The sequence below is a fragment of the Balaenoptera musculus genome, chromosome 8 (genome assembly GCF_009873245.2).
Source record: "Balaenoptera musculus isolate JJ_BM4_2016_0621 chromosome 8, mBalMus1.pri.v3, whole genome shotgun sequence".
Classification (NCBI taxonomy): Eukaryota; Metazoa; Chordata; class Mammalia; order Artiodactyla; family Balaenopteridae; genus Balaenoptera; species Balaenoptera musculus.
The window spans coordinates 43,779,125-43,796,167 of record NC_045792.1 but is presented as its reverse complement, the minus strand read 5'-3'; the positions used below and the strand labels follow the sequence as shown (position 1 = coordinate 43,796,167).

General features: G+C 39.5%; 1 protein-coding gene across 1 annotated transcript in view; it reads right to left on the bottom strand.

The window, feature by feature from the left end:
• The window catches only part of RAB38 (RAB38, member RAS oncogene family), a 63,084-nt gene that overhangs the window by 34,951 nt on the left and 11,090 nt on the right, over positions 1–17,043 (bottom strand). The window contains exon 2 of the mRNA XM_036862436.1: positions 4,470–4,750. Coding sequence (XP_036718331.1) covers positions 4,470–4,750 — 281 coding nt within the window. The remainder of the gene's footprint in view (positions 1–4,469; positions 4,751–17,043) is intronic.

Below are 17,043 nucleotides of genomic sequence, written 5' to 3'. Positions count from 1 at the left end.
TGCCAAAACATATTATAAAGACTGAGCTTGGGCACAGGAATGCATAAAAGAGCCATCATTAGAGTTAAATATGACGTGAACAGTGAGATAGACGTATCAGAGCTCTATAGGCTGACCATGTAAATTAAATTACAGACTAGAAATGGGGGGGGTTATTAATAATTATGCTAGGACCACAGGCATAAACAAGGAATGTTCGATAAAATGGGACATAGGATCACCCCAGATATATATTTCCTGGCCCTAGTGAATCCCCAGGCAGAATTCAACTAAACACGGCTAAGAAAAGGAAAGAATGCAAAGGTTGAAAACTAAAGAAAATCTGACTTTAGAGAGACTCTTTTTCTTTCTTTCCTTTGGGTTTTAATATTTGAAGAGATGATGTGAAAAACCAGAGATGCTAGCATACATTTATTTTTTATTTTTTCTTTCTTAGTTCACAGCCAGAGGCTACCATGATTATTCCAGCAACAGCACAAGGCATGAAAATTCTTGGGGAAAGTTTCTTTAGAAGATTGAAGCACAAGAGGGTAAATTTCCCTTGGCAGTGGGGTCAGCACCAAGAAGGAGGCTGGTCTCAGTGACAAACTCCTTCAACACCCTGCTAGTTTCAGCTTCAGGTATGGCCGAGCTGATATACCCACAGGATTTCTCCAGGATGTGGCCATGAGGGCAAAGCCAGACGTTTTGGACTTTGGCTCATTAGAAGTTTTGGAAACGTAAAAAAAAGGAAATCAGATGTTTATCACCAGCCTGACTATGATGTCACTCAAGAGGACTTTCGTTGTTAGGAGATTCACTTTCTAAGAGAAAGATCTTTATGGGAAATGTTCCCTGATCCCAAAGGTAATCAACAAATGAATTGGTAGCTGTCTCCAAATGCTGCCATCTTAGCTTCAGGCAGACGGTTTGATCTGGGACTCTGTTTTGTACATGCTGAAATACTATCCTCAGAAAGTAAGTAGAGCTTTATCAGAGATCTTTTTTCAAAAAAGACTTTTTGAACCATTTGACACTCCAGCTTGTCAACGCTGCAGTATTGTTTCTGCGTGTCTAGGTGTCAACTTTGAATACTAACTTGGCACCGGGAAGCCATTTTCATTATTAAGACATTCAGAGGGACAATTTCAATAGCAGTATGTTTGGAGGAAAGAGAAATGTGGGTTCTACCTTTCACAATGAGGCCTTGTACCCTCTTGGTCATATTAGCAGTTCAGTGCACTTTAGCCTTGTGAAATTCCCTCCACCCTCTCTCCATACAAAGCTTCTCTTCAAAGTTTACACTTGCAGGGATTTAGAGGATTAGAAATCCGGTATCTAAGTACGTGGCGGGTCAGCCAGGCCTTAAGTTAATGAACATCATGCCCTTAAGCAGAGTTTGACACTGTAATCGTGGTGCAAGGAATGTCAGAGTGAGGTGAAAGAAAATGTCCAGAACGTCCTTTGTCCCACAAGTAATTTCAACCCTCCCCACAAATGTATAGGTGTCTTCCTTTTATTTTCCTGTTAGCACTTACTGGCTATCCATCCGCCACCCCCACCCCGCCCCAGATTTTACTTATGTTTTGTTGTTACTGCTATACATAAAGTCAGGATTCTGTCTGTTTTGTAAGTTTCTCTATTCCCAGTGCCTGGTACATCACAGGTGTTCCATAACATTTGTTGAATGAATGAATGATGGAAGACTCCCCTCCTCATATAAATATGAGTCATTCAATGGATGGACCTAGAGATTGTCATACTGAGTGAAGTAAGTCAGACAGAGAAAGACAAATGTCATACAATACTGGTTATATGCGGAATCTAAAAAAAAATGGTACAAATGAACCTATTTACAAAGCAGAAATAGAATCACAGATGTAGAAAACAAACTTATGGCTACCAAGGGGGAAGGAAGGGGATAAATTGGGAGATTGGGATTGACATATACACACTATATATACTATTTATATACTATATATAAAATAGATAACTAATAAGAACCTACTATATAGCACAGAGAATTCTACTCAGTACTCAGTAATGACCTATATGGGAATAGAATCTAACAAAGAATGGATATATGTATATGTATAACTGATTCACTTTGCGGTGCAGCAGAAACTAATACAACATTGTAAATCAACTATACTCCAAGAAAAATTAAAAAATAAAAAATAAATGAGTCATTCAATATAGACTGCCCTCCAGATGTAAGATAACCAATTAAGAAAAGGAGTTCTCCAAAATTCTACTCTTTTACCCCTGTGCCTGGAGGCTTCAAAGTATGGGGCTAAGCAATAGGTGAATGGATGAATTCACCCAGATTTTGGAATTTTTTAAAAAGCTGGACTAACATCCAAGAATCAGTCTATTAAAAATGTAATATTTCTTGGGCTTCCCTGGTGGTGCAGTGGTTGAGAATCTGCCTGCCAATGCAGGGGACACGGGTTTGAGCCCTGGTCTGGGAAGATCCCACATGCCGCGGAGCAACTAGGCCCGTGAGCCACAATTACTGAGCCTGCGCGTCTGGAGCCTGTGCTCCGCAACAAGAGAGGCAGCGATAGTGAGAGGCCCGTGCACCGCGATGAAGAGTGACCCCCACTTGCCGCAACTAGAGAAAGCCCTCGCACAGAAACGAAGACCCAACACAGCCAAAAATAAATAAATAAATACATAAAAATTAAAAAAAAAATGTAATATTTCTTAAAGTTCTATAATTTAATCATATCTGCGAATGTTGCTTGACCAATCTCTCTTTACAACAATAAATTCTTCAAACAAACCAAAAAGGTTCAACGAGAGCCAAGAAGTAGAAAATGACAGATACTGTGTCCTGAATCAAAGGAAAAAAAATCCTAAAAGAACAGGGGAAACAAAGGATTTTAAAAGGAAACAAGGGGAAAAACATACAAGCACACTGGGGCCTCAAGAAGGAAAACAAGGAACTGAGAAGTAAACATTTCTAAACATAAGGCCAATTTAGAGATAGCCCTGAGGGAAGGCAGGCACTGAGACTCTCCATGAAACAGCTGAAACAAAGGAACATCCCAACTATGACAAAATAAAGAGGCACCACCACCTTTTCCTCCTTCTCCATCACCTCCCACCCCAAGTGGCTGCTTACTCCTGCTGGTGTTTACACTTTAGTGATATTCTCATGTCAGGTTTTTCTTTGTAATCTCTAAAGCCATTACCTTAATTCAAGGCTTTGTCATTTTCCCGTAAGAATACAATTAACTACCATGTGGCTCTGTCTCCAGGTTTACTTGTCTCCAATCTACCTTTCCATAGTCCCCAGGGCAAATCAGAGCATTCTACCCTCTGTAAAACCAGTCAGAGGCTCCTCCACAGCCTATTTGAATGATGTCCATTCAAGCTATATTTTCCAACCATTCTCTAGTGATGCGCACAAAGGTTCACAACAAGGCCTAAGTGTGAATTTCCGTAAGTGCAGAGACAATGCCTATCTTATTCACAGCTGAATCCCAAACAACTAGCGCAGTGCCTGCGCTCCCACATGTATCTAATATGTGTGTTCCACAAATAAATAAAAATGGAAAAATCGTGATATAAAGCTATGCAAAATGCAATCTTAATAATGTAAAATGTGCATATATATTTATATGCGCACAGAAAATCTCAGAAAGATGCAGTAAACCATTTACTTTTAATTCATGCTTTTTAAAAAATTTTTCAAAATTTATGATGATACTATTTTTCTCTCTGATACTGAGATACAAAAATATAAACAGAGACAAAAGGGAGTAGAGCAAAAATTGTGCCCCCGACACGTCAGATAACAGCATGGGGCCTAATGGGAAGAGTAAAACCCCTCGCCATGCCGCACTGGATTCTGCATCTTCCAGCCCTGACTCTGCCCCCACTGCCTGCTACTCCTCTACCACCCAGGAGAGTGAGCAGTACCAAGCCACACCATGTTCTTCACATTGGTATTTGCCATTTACTCTCTCACCCCACTCTTCCGGTATTCCCAGTGTGCTAGTTCTGTGTTCTTGCCATCTTTTCATTTCTAGGGCCAAGCACAATCCCCAGCATACAGAAGAACATAATAAGTGTTGCTGGGGTAAACTAATTCGCACTTGAATGAAGCAGTGACACTGAATGTGAGGCCCATTTCTTTCACTGACTCTAAAACCACACTCACCTAACAGGGTTGCTGTGAGGACTAAATGAGAAAATGCACAAAAAGCATGCCTGACACAAAATAAGCCCTCAATAAATGAACATGGTTATTAAACATTTTCAATGTGATCATGCATAAGTTGCTTTGCTGCCTTAGCCACAGTCATCTTAAATTGTGGATAATAGTTCCACTCATCCCCTTGAAATAAGAAAGAGCTTAAAGCAGTTTGGGAACTATAAATCACTAAACACATACTGTTAACATGATGATAATGACGATGATTATATGCCATTTTCTTTGTGAATCTTGCCTACAATAAGTTTATCCTTTAAGGTCACATTACCTTTGCTGATGTTTCAAACCATCCTACGAAACCATGCTCCTTGCAGAACTGGTCCATCTTGAGGCCATTGTTCATGAGCACATCTTTCCCCTGGTCACATTTGTTGGCCAACAAAACCACTGACACTGGTTTGCCATTAGGGAGACTTAACTTTGAGTCCAAATCATTTTTCCACTTTGTCACTGCTTCAAATGTAGCTGGCCTGGTGACATCGAAGACAATAAATGCACCCATAGCTTCTCGGTAATAGACCCTCGTCATGTTTCCAAATCTTTCTTGACCTATCACCAAAAAGAAATAGAAATCAAAAACACATTACAGTTGTAAACTGAATCATATATGGTAAGACCTCATATGAGCAGACCACTCAGTAAAGTGCTTCATTGCTTATCTTTAAAGAATGCACTAAATATGCAGTCAGGCAGCTCTGATTTTGATCTTTGAGTCCCGAGGGGATTCATTCATTTAATAAGTATTTACTGAAATGTCTGTGTACCATGTAACATTCCAGAACTGTGCTAATACAGTATCCCACTAGCCACATATGGCTACTTCAGTTTAAATTAATTAAAACTAAATAAAATTTAAAATTCAGTTCCTCAGTCACACTAGCTAGCTACATTTCAAGTGTTCAATAACCACATGTGGTTAGTGGCTACAGTATTAGACACTCCAAGATAGAACATTTCCATTATCATAGAATGTTCTATTGGACAACATTGTTCTAAATACTTGGGATACAATGATTAAAGCATGAAAATCCCTACCATGATGGAGCTTACATTTTAGTGGGACGATAGATTAGTATGTTACAAAGGCATCCACAGTCAACGTCAATCAAGGATAACAGTAATAGCTAGCATTTATTGTATGTTCACTAACCATCAGTGATATGATTCCCATAAATAATCATTAAGGTACAATTATTAGCCCCATTTTAAAGTGACAAAATTGAGACCAGTATGGCTAAGTAACTTGTTCAAATTATACAGATGGTAAGCTTAAGAAGTTACAATTCAAATCTGAGCTTTTTGAATCCAGAGCCCATAGTCATTTACCAACATTGAATACTCTCAACCACTGAGCCATAGTCTTATACTATCTCTCCCCCAGGTTTATATACCAGGAGTGTCCCATTCAACTCAACTGAACAGATAACACATACTTACGCATCAATGCCAGTCTCTGAGCTACATGCTAGGATTACGACAGTGAACTTGAGGGCCCATAACCTTAACTAGTCTACAGTCTATGGGATAAGGAAAGCACTCTGACATAGAAATAAACAAACAAAGAAATAAATAAATGGATTAGTCTTAGACCAATCAGCTAGAATCAGTTTTGCTCTGATTCTTAATTTTCTAAATGAATATTGGCAAATTTCTTAAACACACTAAGTTTAGCTTTCCTCATCTGCAAAATGGCAGTAATAATATGCACCTCACAGGGTTGTTATGTGGATGAACTGAATTAACACATGTGAAACATCCAGCACAGTCCCTTACAACTCGTTGGTACTTGAGTTTTCCCTCCCTTTCTTCAGCATGTTAAAAATTATGAAAGGCAATATGACAAAGGTAGTGAAATCAGAGTTCTAGACCAGAGTTTATGAAAGAAAATTACAGGAATTTGAGCTGATCAACCAAAATGAACAAAATCCTATTGCTTGTAAGTCTATCCACTAGTAGTTGCTGAAGACAGGAGCTGTTGAAGACTGGGTTTATATTTTCTGAACCCAAAACTCTCGAAGTGTATGACCAAAGTTTTTTAATTCTGATTTGGGAATTTCTTTGTGTTCAGAGTCTTATGAAGTTTTAAAAATTAAAACAAAGTTAAGTGTGTATTGAATAAGCCAACTTATCTTAAAAAAATAAAATGCTGAAACTGGCATGTATCTAAGAACATATAGGTCAACAAACCTTTAAGAACACTTTACACTTAAGTTTGTGTTCAAGGTTTTGTGACGGTGAGTTTTAATTCAAGTTATCGAATTCTTTTGTAGGTCATGTTCACACTGGCATTAGCATTGCGGATTGTAAGAGGAACTGATCCATAAGCACTTATTGAAAATGCATGAAGGTCAAGGCTTCCTATCCTAGTGTGTGAGCCTGTGTGCTCAAGCATGTATCACTGGAAAGAAGAACACTTTGTCTGGGCCAGCTCATGTCCATCAGAAAATATTTCTTACATGGGTTATACCAGCATTTAAAAAAATTTCCCACAGTCATCTAGTCAATGAAAGAAAGTGGTATAATACTCCTCACATGACACAAAACCCACAGATGAACTTTCATTTTTTCCAATGAGTTCTTAATTTCATTCTTTTCCTTTTTTTGTTTTTTTTTTAGTTCCTTATGCATACAGTGATTTCCTTTGATACTGATCAGGGCGGCCATGACATTTCAGGAAGATAGGGGAAAAAGGCCCTCTGTTATCATCCAGAACTCTGAAGGCCTCTAGGCTTTTTAAGGATGTCTTATGATCCCTTTCAGGGAACTAATCAGATGAAGGGCAAAGTCATGGGTTATTCAATAATCTGCTTGTCCAGGGGTTTTCATAGTAGAGTAAGGCAGCCCTCAAGAAGAAAGATTTTACATTTCAAATATACGGCAAAAGGTCATTTTTAATACTATGCAAAAAAGCACACTATAGGCTTAAACCTTCACAGGGATTGTGTGTGTGTGTGTTTGAGTTTGTGAGGGTATGTGTGTCAGATCAGAAACAGGAAGAAAAAAGTTTGTTTCTAGAAAGAAAAGACCTTTGTATATTGAGGTCACTGGGCCAGAAGACTTGGAAAGTTTGTATTTTTGGCATTCCAGCAAGAGGTCACATTCAGCCCAGGGCCTTTCCAGCACTCATTTTATCCTGCCTTTGTCAGCTGACAGCCCTGTCTGCTGTTTCTTAAGAAAAGAATGAGAACCATGTGACTCTTTGTGAGTGCCTACATATGGACAAAGTACAGACCTGATGAAACTATCATAGGTGATCTACTTTAAAAAAAAAAAAGACTGTAGTTCAAAAAAATGCCATTGGAGTTAAATCACTGATTCGACACACATTTACTGAATAATACGATCCAGGTTCTGTGTTTTGTGCTGCAGATACAGAATTTTTGTCCTTGAGGAACTTCTAAACTAAGAAGTGTTATACTGGATGCATGGACCAAAAATGATCCAGGTCACCATGTAAGTCCCCATTTCTTGTAGTCTCCAAGCACACACTCCATAGACATGTAGATGCAGCTCGTGATTCAGTTCTCAGCCTCAAGGGATATTAAACGACAGAGCAATCAACTGCCTCACAAACGTTAGTACAAAGCTTGTGGTAATAATTTGGATAACCTCCCACAGAAGGCACTAAATTGATGGGTCAGAAGACAGGGCATCTTCATTTTAATCCCTCGTTACCAGTGCAGTCTTAGACAACTATATTTCTCTCCCTGAGACTCAGTTTTCTCATCTGTAAAATGAAGTTATTCTGGCCGATCCCTACAGCCCCTTTCTGTTTTCATGCCTTCTACCCCTATGATACCACCATTAAATCAACATCGGGTCCTCTGTTCCAACTGCATGAAGTGGCCCATTTGGTGTCATGAACTCAGCTAAAAACATACACCAGCAACATAGCCATAGTGTGTATTTAATATTTTTCACTTGGTAATTAGTACTATCCAGATGCTCTCAGCGGGCACAACCTAGCAGTGTACCTTCTAGACGGCATAAAAACAACAAGAGGGTTTTCTATTAACCAACTAGCTCTGTGACCTCAGATTAGCCACTTCACCATTCTGAGCCTCCATTTCCTCATTGGTCAAAATAAAGAACTGGAATGGATACGTAAACTAAATTCACTACTACCTCTGACAACCCCGCTTGATCAACCTCCCCAATATGCAGGCATCCAGCTGTCTACCTCCCACCCCTCCTGTGTTCCCCATGCTGGTTCACAGCATCACCATCTACACTGCCACCCAGAGTGGTACCTTCAAGTCATCTTCCAACGCCTTCCTCATCCCCATATCCAAAGGGTCTCCAACATCCTATCGACACTTCCATTTCAAAAGGGGCTCTTGACTTTGCCCCCTCCTCTCCATCAGCACTGCCACTGATGCACTTCAGGCCCTCATTGCTCCTCATCTGGACCGCTGAAAGCTCCTAATTGGGGCTCTCAGCATCTCAATTTTTGTCACTCCCTCTCTCCCTTAAAATAAATGTAAATATAACACAGGTTTTTAGACAGTTGCCATTCAGGCAGCATAAGAAATCACCTGCTGGGTATCTATAAAGGAAATGAAATCACTGCCTTGAAGAGATATCTGCACACCTATGTTCTTTGCAGCATTAGTGACAATAGCCAAGACATAGAAACAACCTAAATGTCCATCGACAGATGAATGGGTAAAGAAAATGTGCTGCGGTCGTCTCTCAGTATCCACAGGGGATTGGTTCCAGGACCCACTAAAGATACGAAAATCCTAGGGTGCTCAAGTCCCTGATAAAATGACCTAGTACACCCACCCTCTGTATCTGCAGATGTGGAATCTGCAGATACGGAAGACCAACTATATACATGTACAACAGAATGTTATTCAGTCATAAAAAAAGAAGGAAATCCTGCCTTTTGCAACAACATGCGCAAATGCTATGAGAGCATTATGTTAAGGAAATAAGTCAGAGGAAGAAAAATACTGTACAATCTCACTCATGTGAGGAATCTAAAAAAGCCATAAACAGTCAAAATTCGTTAAAACAGAGTAGAACAGTGGTTGCCAGAGGCTAGGGGATGGGAGAAATGGGGAGATGTTGGTCAAAGGGTATAAACTTCTAGCTGTAAGATGAATACATTCTGGGGATCTGATGTACAGTATGGTGACTATAGTCAACAATACTGTATTACATAATAGAAAGTTGCTGAAAGACTAAGTCTTATATGTTCTCACCAGACACATATACAAAAAGCTAATTAGGTGAGGTGATAAAGATGTTAACTAACCTCACTGTGGTAATGATTTCACAATATAGACATATATCAAGTCATCATGTTGTACACCTTAAACTTACACAAAGTTATATGTCAATTATATCTCAATAGAGCTGGGGGGGAAAAGAAATCATCTGAGCTGAAAAAAAAAATTAATTACATGGGACTGAGTGAACTGATGAGGATGATTATAATTTTTGTGACTTTCTGTTTGAATTAAAAAAAAAAAAAAAAAAGAAATCATCTGAGCTATTTACAGACCACCCATTCCCAGGGCATCCTCCTCAGAGATTCTTATTGTACTGGTTTTGTGTGGGACCCAGGAAACTGTTTTTTAAAGCCCTCCCTAGGTGAAGTCTTAAAACTTCTATTTCTATCAGAATCCACTTTCAAAATATAAATATTACCATGATGCTCTGCCCTTTTAGCCCTCCAATGACTCTTACGTTACACTTTTATGAAGACTACACATTTGGAGCCTTTGGCTCCAACCACCCTTCCAAACTCCTCTCCTGTCCCTTCCTTCAGAGTGCTCCACAGGCAAGCCACACCAGACTACCTGTCCTTCCTGAAACACATCCTGCATTACTCCCTGGCTTTTCTTGCCTTTTTGCAGCTCTGTTCCCAAAGCCTGAATTGCCTCCCCATCTCCCCTCTCACCTTCAATCAAATCCTATGCAGCCTATCATTGTGCCCTGAAATCTCACACATCCTGCCAGCTGGAACCATGGCTCCCTTTTTCACGACCCCATAGCATTTTCTTTATCCTATTCCATTCACTCTTATCATGCTGTGTCTTCATGCTTCTCTCTCCAAAGTGGCATTGGAAAAACCTGGAAAACAGGCTGGTCACATTTTAAGGTTGTAAATCCGCGGCCTATTTCTCCACTTTTTGGATATGGTGTAGCTCACGACACTATAGTAGAAATAAACTGAAATTAAGATTCCTCCTTCCTCTAAATTACAGCGTTGTCTTGTATTCATGAGCCAATGCCACATATTGATGCACTTTATATTCTGCTCTTGTTTTCAGCAAATAATCAATAGATGTTCACTGATGGAGAAAATTAACATTATTCTAACAGGGTTATATGTGCATATCTGTTGCAACGAGTTTCAGACTGGAATGTTATGTTTTTGTAATCATTCTCATCCTCTTAAGAAATAAGCTCTTGGAATCAGTTTACTCTATTCTAAACATATATTTTTGGGGTCATGGCACAATCAGTAGAGCTAAAAGTACCACCAAGGCATGCTCTTTATTTCTAGACAGTAATGGTCTGAAAAGCAGGAAAATAAAACCAAAAGTAAATATGAGTTTTGAACAAAGATCTGAAGGAAAAAAAAACTATCCAATTGCTATGATGATCAAACGGCCACTGAACTTATAGTGGCATAAGCTGGTTTTGAAGGCTCAGGGAAACCCACAGACTAGGATCAGAGTCAGGTCGACCACCTGGTAAGAAAGGTTTTCTCCATTTTTTAAGAGCCCATCTGACCCTCTGGCAGTGGTTCTGAAACTTTTTCATCTTCTCTCCTCACTTCTTTGCTCCGCCAAACCAGCGACAGAAAAGTGTCAATCGATCACCATTTTTCCAAGTCATCTAGGCTTCTATTCTAGAATTAACCTTGTGTAATCTCCCCCTACAAAACTGCCAACCTCTCTCCCTAGCCAGACCAAGTTTCTGCAGCCCCATGACAAACACTGCCCTGTGTGCCCAGTAAGTGTTCAGTAAGACCTCTTTGCTGAGTGAAGTATTATAACCCCTAATACTTTACTCCCTCCTAATGATTACTGGCAGGCTTAACAAGTCTTTAAGAGTCATCCTCTGCCATGTCACTAGCAATCATCACTTTCTTTCCACTCCCAGTGAAATCACTTTAAGTTTGTCTCATCTCACCTCATTTCTTTCATCCATCTAACAAAAAATTTTGAACTCCAGTTAATTTCCAGACGCTAGAAACACGCAACTAGAAAAAATCAGCAGCTAAGAAAAAACAATTAAAAATCGTTGCCCTCATGAAGCTTACATTCTAGTAAAAAGAGATCAACAGTAAACAAAAAAGTAAGATACATATAATACTACATTATCTGGTAAAAAGTACTACGGAGAAAAATAAAGCGGCAAAGGAGAAACGGGTATGCTGGAGGCGAGGGTAAAGTTAAGCAGGATGGATAAGGATGGCTCACTAAGAAGGTATCATTTGAATAAAGACTAAAAAGAGGTAAAGGAACAAGTCATATGGATGTTCAGGAGAAGAGGGCTTTAGACAGAGGGAACGGCAAGTACAAAGATGCAGAGGCACAGATGTGTCTGGCCAGCGTGTGGAGAACAGCAAGGAGACTGTTGGCTGGAGAGGGCTGAGCAAGGGGAAGAGTAGCCTGTGATGAGGCAGGCAGGTCACAGGATCCAGACTGTAGACGGCTTCAGGCTATTATACTGACGCTGCCTTTTATTCTGGATGAAAGAAGAAAGCGCTGAAGGGTTGTGAGCAGGTGAGAAACGTAAACTGACAGAAGCAAGTGGATAACTGTGGCTGCTGCATTGAGGAATGACTTAGTCAAGGTCGGAAGCAGGGAAACCATAATCCAGGCAAGAGATAATGATGTGGACCAAAGTGGTAGTGGTGAAGATGGTCCAGATTGGTTGTTTACTGGATATATTTGGAGATAGAGAAGACAGGTGGGCTATAAATTATGAGATGATTCAAGCATGACCCCCAAGCTTTTGACCTGAATTTTTGAAAGTATGGAGTTGCCATTAGCTGAGATGGAGTAGCCTTTTGGAGGCACAGGTTTTGTGGAAGTAGATTGGGACTTTGACATGTTAGGTTTGAGATGTCCGTTACACAGATACGTCGAATAGGCGGCTGGATATAGGAGTCTGAAGTTCCAGGGCGGGGGGTCAGGACCGGAGATTTACCTTGTATTTTAATTTCTGTACACCTCTGCCAGATTCACCAACCAAAGCACTCTTTTCACCCTATCATTTGCCTACTTAAACCCACTACTGCCTAAAACAGATGCCAAAATTTGGAGGTTAGGCGGCTAACATGTTATGTGACCCACACAAGATTTAAAGCAATTTGAGCTATTTCCCAACAGTTATAAATTGGAAGATAAATACAAATATTGGAATGTCTTAAAAACTCAGAATATTCAGAAATCCAGGGTCTGCATTATATGAATAATGTTGTCAAGTTCACTTGCGCTGATCAGTACCAAACACTCAATGTTAAAGAGAAAAAGCTGGCTGAGATACTATTCCTTTGACATTGTTAGATACCACAAAAAACTGCTCTAAATTTAAATTTATGTATCTATATCCATTGTATTAAAATAATTCTAACAAAATATTTAGAATTCAATGAAATTTATATAGTTTTATTTTAAAATAAATCATTGCTATTGATCCATTTTTCTTATGCTAAGTCTCTTATAGATGGTTATGTAGGATCCCATGATTGTTTCTTTGCATCAAAATACTCTTTAACACACTTGGCCTCATTCCTAATACATCCATCTAGCTGTATGTGACGTTTTGTGGAGAAACAAAATGGGAGTCAGGATTAAGGGGAAGTTTTGTGCCCATTTCCTAGGGAAACAAGGAGCAGTAGCTTGCGTGGTCCAGAAGTGAGAACAGATTTTTCAGAGAGGACCTCGAAAGATAAACAAATGTTGGCCAGGTAGAGAGAAGAGTTCATTTATTTTACCCTCTGGGCTCCTATGGGATTTTTAAGGTTGGACACCTCGATCTAGAAGTTAAAGGCTAATCCTCTGACTGAGGTCAGGGTCCTGCCCCAAACTATGCCTCGCTAGGCTCTGCTAAGTTCTGCCTCTTGCTTTCATTCACACTCATTCCATGGCACTCCCATCCTCACTGGAACATACCCTACCTCTGATTCTCTGCCTAACTAAATCCTACGTATTCTTCAAGGTTGTACCAAACCCTACCTTCTTGTAGCTTTTTCTGACTACTTGGCTCCGAGCTCAATTCTTTCCTCCCCTATACTCACACAGTGCTGACTGAATGTATCACTTGCTCGCCCATTCAATCAGGCCCTGCCTCGTACTGCTTTTTACATGCTGCAAACCTCCGTAGACCCTGTCCCCGGTTACACCGTAGACTCCTTGAGCCCACTGTTGAATTCCTCCAAAACTGTCCCCTATCTCTCCATAGCACATGCACTCTGAGAGCCTCTTTGTCAGTGCTCACAATGGTCTTGAGAAATAAAATGGAACTGGTAATACAAGTACTCTTTACATAATAAAGTAGCAATTAATATTGATTTCTTATTTGTGAGAGGGAGCCCCAGCAGGGAGAGGAGCGGACTGAATAAAGCAAGATCTCTAATGCAACTCATTTACTTTCCATGCCTACTAAACTCCTGCTCATTCTTTTTTTTTTTTTTTTATAATTATAACTCAGTGAATGGGTTTTGTTTTTTTTTTTTTAGGCAGAGTAATTCTTTATTTATTTTATTTATTTTATTTTTGGCTTTGTTGGGTCTTCGTTTCTGTGCGAGGGCTTTCTCCAGTTGCGGCAAGCGGGGGCCACTCTTCAACGCGGTGTGCGGGCCTCTCACTATCGCGGCCTCTCTTGTTGCGGAGCACAGGCTCCAGACGCGCAGGCTCAGTAATTGTGGCTCACGGGCCTAGTTGCTCCGCGGCATGTGGGATCTTCCCAGACCAGGGCTCGAACCCGTGTCCCCTGCATTGGCAGGCAGATTCTCAACCACTGCGCCACCAAGGAAGCCCGCTGCTCATTCTTAAAATCCACTCTGAAAAAAATCTGTCCCCAGATCAGAACTGCCTCTCCACAATTTCTTTAGTTCCCCTAGAAACAGTGGCTCTCATTTCATCTTACTACTGGTTGTCACGTCTTATACGCAAGTCTTGTCTCTATTTAACAAGAAGGTAAAGCCAGATGCAGTGTAGTATTGAATTTAGCTAGAGTGTGCAAGAGACTAGGATGGCATAAAAAGTAACAATTGGTTTCTTAGGGTCCATAAGCAATAGCATTATAGATAGCAAGGGTGGCTGGGTTATAGTGATCTATGTTTAAATTAAACTTTGGAAATATTCTCATTAAATTCTAAATTTATATTTAAATTTAAAGCTGTGTGTGTGTGTGTGTGTGTGTGTGAAAATGAGTATCCCAGTACCTCAGGAGATTTTTTTTTCAGAATTATTTTTGACTAGGGTCTGACACTACTCAGTTTAAATGAAATAACTCACTTGGATAGAGAAGAAAACAAGATCATATAGTATATGCGGTGTCCAATATTGGATGGAGGGAGGGAATGAAACCACACCACAGAAGAGAGGTTGGCAAGAATCAAGATAGAAGGATCAGCATCTCATGTTTTTAATTAAACCAATTACAACCTAAACAAATACCTAGCAAACAACCTAAAACTACGTCCACTGAATTACAAGCTCTAATGCATTAAATAAAAAGCTATCTTTGAATTACTTACCATTTGAGCCATCACCTCTAAGTAACCTTTAAAGATACTTTTATAAATAACTCACAAGGGACCCTGGACTCTAAGGGCTTCACTCTTAAAGAATTTCCAGATTCCTTCAGAGGTAAAATTCCCCAAATGTGTGCCAACGTGCTTTGGGGGTGCCTCAGTGAACTCACAGGGTTACAACAAGATAATTTTAAATTTTAAGGCAAGCACAGTGGTGCTCAAGATAAATCAGACACCTCAGGAACGACTAGCTAGAGGCAGTTCAAAATTTTAACATTAGATTGTACTACATTCCCTTTGATGTGATCATATCTTTTTGAAGCTGGGGTTTTTGCAGTTTGTGGGATAAAAAGCAAGAGTCATGTGAAAATCAATGAGAAACAGGAAATGAGGGTGGGGGTGTCCACTATGACTCAAAGTTTTGAGATACTATTCCATGGCCCAAAGCAATGCATATGCCAATAATAAATATAGTTATTAAAAGTGAAATAAAAATCATTTTCTTTTAATTTCTGTTTTCCATTTTTTCCAAAGGGCTATTAAGTTATTAAACTATAATACTTATTAAATTGTTTGGTGCTAACTATTTAATAAACAGAGCTTTTAGGTATTTCTATTGTCTTAGAGGCACCTTGAAAAAATTACTTTGACGCCAAAGGTTCTGTGAACTGTGGAAGTTTGAGACCCTCACCCAAGTCTAATCTGGAGGATTGTTTTCTTTAAGTTTAAAACATACACACACACACATACACACACCCCTCTACCACCGTACAAGACTTTTTTTATTCCAATAACATCAAGCATCATAGCCATTCTTATCTTTAATTCTCAAACTACAGACTGTGTCCCTTAGGCACTGTGGTTTTCCTGTCTAAAGTAGTATATTAGTATGGTTCTTATTAAGCCAAACCAATGACATAGTCTAAGCAATGATGTGTGCAAAGAACTCAGCTCATCCAATTCTTAGCCCTGTCCAAAGTAGAAAGGTTAAAAATAATAATAAATATTCCTTTAAAATAAATAACGTGCATCTTCAAAATGCAACTTAATCCATGATACGTGAAAACTATTGCAATGTTATATTACACAATAGGAAATAGTAGAGTGGAGTGGTTACAAAATAGAATTTGTAACTAGACAAATCTCAGTTCATATCCCAGCACCATCTCTTACCTTCTGTGTGACTTTTGAAAAGTTTTGAGCGTTTATCTGTTTTCTAGCCTGTATAAGCACAGCTCTCTCCTCTTTATGATAGGGTTAGTAACAGTACCTACAGATCAGTTCCTTGTGAGCAGTAAATAAAATGATACATAAAAATGCACAGCACCATGCCTAACACCCAATAAATGGTGGCTATTAATAACGCGTTATATTGCAGGGGGAAAACAGTCCTCCCAACAAGTAATTTAAATCAATTTGTTTTCAACTTCACCCTACAAATTAGATTGAAATGTGTTTGAATCCCTCACACTGTAGATAATTTCTTGGTCTCCAATAGGCTGAGGAGTACACAAGAAGCTAAGTTTTCCATTGTTCTTCCTGAGAGAGCAGATGTATGTAAGGCTGATGAGGAAGAAAGGTTAAATCATGTATCAGGATAACACAGACTACAAAAAATAGCGACTTGGGGCAAAAAGTAATAATTCTGATTTCTCCCAGACATTTGAAATGATTGACTATCCTCTTCCTGAACTCTCTTCCCTTTGCATCCAAAACCTGCTTTTGCTTTTTTCTCCTCCTCCATAGTACTTTCTCCTTTTCTACTTCTTTGCTAACTCCACAGTCTTTTCATTAAATTGCGTAACAAATAATTGTGTCAAGCTCTGCTAAAAATCAGAAAGGATATCTGGAGAAGTACAACATAACTCTAATGAATTGCTGAAGGGAGATGTGCCAGAAGGGAGTAAAGTTGTGTCGGATTCAAGGGAGGAAGAGGCTACCACTGGAAGGAGAGAATTCAGGAAATCTTTGTAGCGGAGTTGTCCTTTCAGGTGGGTCTTAAACATCAAGTAGGTTTTGGATATGTTGAAATAAAGGGAAGGGCATGTGAACTAGCAAGAAGGGCAGGAGCAAAGGCACAGAGGAAACAAACACAGGGTTGTTGAAATAAGAGCAA